We start from the raw sequence: 5,898 nt of genomic DNA on the forward strand, positions 1-5,898 counted from the left end.
CTTGGGTGAAGAGAGCATCTGATTTCTCTTTTCGGTTCTTCAAGAACTCAGCTACATTCTCAAGAGCTACTGCACACTTTCTTTCAGCATTTACTAGAGCCACGAGGACACGGACAGTTGACGACTCCACCTGGGTTGTGTGTAATCCATCATCATCTTGGAATTTGCACCTTGTGTCTAATCCAGCATCATTAGGGAACGGGCACCTTGTGTGTAATCCAACCTCATTTTGGAAACATGATCTCGAGGTTGACCATACTTCCCTCCTCGCAGGAACTACATCATAACAGGAAGCTACTTCTTTTTTCGATCAATACTCAGAGCAACCCAGATCCATTTAGTAGAAGCCAGATAAACAGGACTTGGAGAAGTGAATTCAAAAGGAAAATTATATAAACAGACTACAAGGTGAGAACACCCACTTCCTACATCAAGATAAAAAAGAAAGCATTAGGACGATTAAGACTCTTCTTATTACACATCGAAGAATACGAGGCTAAGAGAAACAGAAACTACAACATATACACATCGAAGAACACAAGGCTAAATGAAAGTAATTGAAAGGGTGTTAGTTACCGAAGCTCGTTTTACAGGTTCGGTGCAGCTCCTCTTTAACTTGCCACACTCCTTGAAGTTGTCCCCAATATCCCGTGTTTGTTCTTCATTCCTCCTTTGCATGTTTGCACTCGTGGTTTTAAAATCTCAACACGGCAAGAAATATATATTAGTAATACTCATGAATCTTGTGGGAAACATTAAAGCACTCGTCCGCCATGTTAGAGCATCTCCAACAGAAGCGCAACGTGTGAAGCTTGAAAAATGCGTTTACAGCACCGGAATAGCCAGTTTTTGCGGGCCCGAAGTGCTGAGATAGAGAAGTAGAGATAGAGAGTAGAGCCTAGAGAGTAGAGACATAGATAGTTCTCGGCATAGATAGGTAAAAAATAGATAGTTCAATTAATCCTTGTCATCTGACTCCTCCTCGTTGATGCCCTCCTCCGACGTCTCAATATAGGCGTCAAGATACCGATCGTTGTCAGAGTCCCAGGGCGACGCTGCTCCTAGCCTCATGTTGAATTGAGCGGCCGCTTTTCGCGTACGCTTGTCCTCGCGATAGGCGGCTCACTCCGCCCTCCTCTTCTCCCTCTCCGCCCTCCTTTGCGTGTAGAACTCGTGCTCGTTGATGATGTCCTGCGGGAAGCGTTGGCGCCACAGCGCCATGGCTTACTCGTCCATCTTGGCGATGCCGAGATGGTGCTCCTGCCTCCAGTTGTCCCAACGATCCTCGTCGGTGATAATCCGTGGAAGAGGCATGAGCTCCTGCGCCCGATCCCGCGTCGGCATGTTGGGGAAGTTCAATGTTCTATGAGGCCACTGGAGGCGCCATGACGCCGCATCGTATGCGCGAGCGGCCTCATGGGCGGTGTCGAAATTGCCAAGGCCGAGGCACATCCCGCGGAACCGGATCTCCGCAAAGAAGCCGCCAGAGGGGCGCGCGCGGACGCCGCGGTATCCCCAAGTTTCCCGACGATGCGGCGGCATGGTGGCACGGCAGTGGCAAAGTGAGAAAGAGCGGGGAGAGAATGGTGGCAATGTACAGAGCGGGGAGAGAGCGGTGGTGAGGCATAGAGCGGGGAGAGAGCGGCGGCAAGGCACAAAGCGGTGGGAGGGTGTTGGATTTTATAAAGCGCGGGATGTCGCGTGCCGAAACTAGCACACGCCCGACCACTTTTCCCCCGCGCGCGCGATCCTTTCCCGACGTCCCTACTATCTCTACTGTTATATTTATTTTATATTTAATATTTATCTCTACTTCTCTACTCTCTACTCTTTTAAAAAATAGAGTTGGTGATGATGGTGTGCGTGCCATTCTGCAATATAGGCTGTCCGATTTATATCCGACGGATAGGAAGGAAACTATGGCAATTTACAGGAAGATACCCACACCCCTCTCCACATTTGCAAATAAGGCCTTTCCTCGTTCATCCTTTTCTCCCACAAGATAAACTACTCATACAAATGTATCTTGATGTTCCGTGCAACACATGGGCATCTTGCTAGTTCTAAAAAACTTTCCTTCATTTGCCACACTACTGGTTGTAGATGAAGAACCTACCCAAGCACAACGCGATACAGGAGCGACGCACAATTACAAGCTGATATTCTGTTGGACAATGTAAGCTATAACCAATTACTTTTATGGGAACAATAGCAACCAGGAAATTTAAAGGGTAGGTATGAACAAAATTGGAACTGCACATGTACTGCTAAGAGATTCAATACACACATTACCAATCAAGGAGGAGTACGATGGTCGCGGCGGCCTCTGTGCATCATGGTCGGCAACGGGAGTCAGTTCATTGTCCACGACGGTGGCGCTTCTGTGCTTGGTGTCGGCTTCCAGGAAGCAGATCTAAGACCGTGGAAGATGGTACCGGGGAAGAGCCTCCATGTACGACGACGATGGTGGACCGGCTCCAGTGTAGCGTACGAGGTCGTCGGTGAGGCAGATATGCTGCGGTGGACGTGTGCGCCTATAACATCCCAAATTTTCAATTTGGGATGTTATACACTAGATCATCTTTGCATATCATATTTTATTGCATTTTGGCTGATCCTAGAAATTCTACGCAACTCAAGGACCCTCTAAGAGAGTTGGGGATTTCGTTATTTTCATATTTGAGCTTTCTCAAAATTTTGAAAATAGGATCATTTGATTTGATTTATTTTATCTTCAGTTATTTCTATTACAAAAATATGAGAGAGGGAATAAAATGACTTTCCCAAAATAAAGAAATATTGAGGATTTAATAAAAAAATCAAATAAGAGTTTATTTTGGTTTTATTTGCTATTTTATTTGAATTTAGGAAAAATACGCATTTTTCAAAATTGCATTTAGGCCCCAAATAAATGTCCATCCTGTGCGGCTTGATTTTAGAAGCCGGGGAAAATTTATTTTGGGATCTTTGGAGCCCGTTTAGTATTCCTTTTGTTTTTTTCTGAGCGTAACCTAAAAAAAATCCGAACCGACTTTGGGCCGTAACCAACCCGGACTCCGCCTGGCCGGGGCTTTAAATAGCCACGCCCCGGGCCGCCCCAGCCAGCCCAGCCGCGCCACGCCCCGCGCCCAAACCCTAGCCGCCGCCTGTAGCCGCTGGAGTTCGGCGCCGATGAGGTCGAGCCACCGTTTTTTTAGAAAACCGTCAGGTTTTCACCGGGTTTTTCTTAGTTTTTTAGATTCGTTTTTTAGATAGATCGATTTTTTCGGTTTAGTTATTTAGCAAGCGTTCGCTCGTTCGTTCGTTTTAACGAACGCGTTCTTCGTTTAGATCCAGTTAATGAACGTCCATTTGTTAATCTGTTCGTCGTTTTCTTTTTCTCGGATTAAATCCGCGATTTTTCTGATCGCGATTCCTGATCCGTTTTTCATTCTAGTATAACTTTTCACTCGTTTATCAGAATCAGGCGATTCAAGTGCTTGGAGTTTCGTCTCGAAACCCTCTTTCCGTTTAACCAACTCAAGCAAGTTTTTGCCACTGTAAAAATTGCCCTAGATCCAGAATAGTAAACGAAGCTTGTTTCTTTTGCCGTTTGTCTTTCGTTGCTTCGTTCGATTTGATTCTTTTTGCCAACCGGAGTTCTTAAGTTCAACTTTCTGGTTAGATCTCTTATTTGAGTTTTACCTGTGCATTAGTTGAGTACTTATTGTATGCTTGTTTGTTTGCGATAGAGTACCCGGAGTGCGCCGCTTGCTACTTCGAATCGCTAGGTTTCGCGGATCATCAGCAAGGCAAGTAACACTTTGATCATACTTATAATTACCCAGTTTTATTGCATTAGATCAACCCTCACATTGCATGATTAGGATCTAATTAAATTGTGGGTTTGGGAAGTAGTTGAGGTAGTACCTATTACCTGTTATTATCAAACCTTTGGGAGTTACTTCTACGTTTGCTTATTATGTCATGCTATGCTAGTAGACGTGGATTGGGTGAGTGAAATCCATGACAGATGTGAGATTGTTAAATTAAAAGGTTTATCTAAGGTGGCAACTTAAATACACATCTGGGTGGATTGAGGAACCTGGGTATTCCAGCGATTGCCTGTTTTCTTTTGGACCGCCCCCCAGGCTCAAAGGGATCATGAGATTATTCATGCTAGAAACTTCCGTGTGCAGCCACAAGCTACTATGGGCTGTAGCATAGTTGAGTAAGTCGTGCGAACTCTTACAGTGGTAGACTAGCAGATGTAGGGGAAAGTAGGTGTAACGGTCTACCCGATCGTAAGGTGCTAGCGCTTCTGAAAGACCATGTATCGGTCATCCGTTTCTCAAACAACATGTAGTGCGAGAATCCCAACGGAGGAGATCGAGTCTTGTGGGGAAAAGTGCGCAAACCTCTGCAGAGTGTATAAACTAACCATGGTTAGCTGTGTCCCCGGTTATGGACATCTTGAGTATCTAGTACCTGGATTATCATGTGAATCTCATCATGTTACTCTACAATTAATTTTTTTTGGGTTTTGTTTAATGATGATGCTTAATTGGGATAGAGAATGCTGTCAACCATTCTCAATGTTTAACAACTACCATGATAGTTAAATAAAATTTATTCCTTTGAAGTAGGGAAAAATTGGCTTTACGCAAAACTGTAACCATAGAGCTTTCCATCGGCCAAATATGCATGTAGTATAGCCTATTTCTTTCATTGCTCTCTATGTGTTACATTACCAGCATATTCCATGTGCTGACCCGTTTCGGGCTGCAACGTTAATGTTGCAGACTTTTCAGACGACGATTAAGGTGCTTTTAGGTCGTGGTTCTATACTCAGTGAAGCCGTTGGAGTTGATGGACTCACTTATCTTCCAAGCCTTCCGCTGTTATCGTTATTAGATGGCCTTAAGCCATATTTATTGTAATAAACTCTCTTTTGAGACACTCAATGTAATAAGTGTGTGATTGCTACTCTGTTATAAATCCTTCAAGTACTATGTGGTGCCAGCATTACTGATCCAGGGATGACACCTGAGCACAGAGATTGTACCGTTTGAGGTCTGGTTGCTACAAAATGGTATCAGAGCACACGCTGACTGTAGGACACGACCACTAAGCTAAAAGACCTAGATCACTACTCACTCTCTTCTCATTCTGACTTCTCATATTTTCTGCTCTTTTAGAATGGGGATGCAAAGAACAAGTTCACGCAACCGGATGAAGATACACCCCTTGGACGTCACTTGAAGGAAGTCACTGGATACCTGAACATAGGAGTACCAAGCTTCACCGGGACCTACAACGCCACTTTACCGGAATAAGAGCGCTGGATGATTCAAGTTCAAGTTCCAGGAAGGTCGTTCATGCCAGTCACTGAGCCCATAGAGTTTTCCTTTGATGCACCAACTTGGAGTCTAGGAAAGAGCATGGCAGCTCACATCGCCATGGGACGCATTAGAGAAGTTTACCACAATGATCTCAAGGATACTATCTACCAGATTTGTGGGCGCCGAGATGAGCACTGGGAGATGATCAACACCAGGAAGGATAGATCAATTGCAGCTTTTATCCAGGAGTTAAACCAGCACATTCGACGTCAGGAGAACCAGATGTGCACCGACATGATAGATCTGAAGAAGGCGAGGACAAGAATCAAGGAACTGGAGGAAGAACTCAAGGCTACATGTGAAGATTATGAAGAGGAAGTCAAAGTATTAGTGGGGAAGAATGACGATCTGATCAAGAAGATCGGAATATTTATGGGAGGCCCTACACCAGTAGAAGAAGACGAAGAACCCAAGGAGATTCGCCCGGAAGACTACATCATCATCGAGGACACCGACTCGGATCCAGATGATAGCGATGATGACTATGTTGATGAAGCAGGAGCAGATATCATGGAGT

At 44.8% G+C, this 5,898-nt stretch overlaps 1 protein-coding gene across 1 annotated transcript; it reads right to left on the reverse strand.

Moving 5' to 3' along the window:
* Window positions 1–1,224: 1,224 nt before the first annotated feature.
* LOC147990688 (ethylene-responsive transcription factor 5-like) lies at window positions 1,225–1,542 on the reverse strand. Its single transcript, XM_087538354.1, has one exon. It carries the CDS (start codon window positions 1,540–1,542, stop codon window positions 1,225–1,227), a length of 318 nt encoding a protein of 105 aa, XP_087394480.1.
* Window positions 1,543–5,898: the final 4,356 nt, after the last annotated feature.

The sequence above is a fragment of the Triticum urartu genome, chromosome 1A, assembly GCF_056163025.1.
Source record: "Triticum urartu cultivar PI428250 chromosome 1A, HENAU_Tu73, whole genome shotgun sequence".
Taxonomy (NCBI): Eukaryota; Viridiplantae; Streptophyta; class Magnoliopsida; order Poales; family Poaceae; genus Triticum; species Triticum urartu.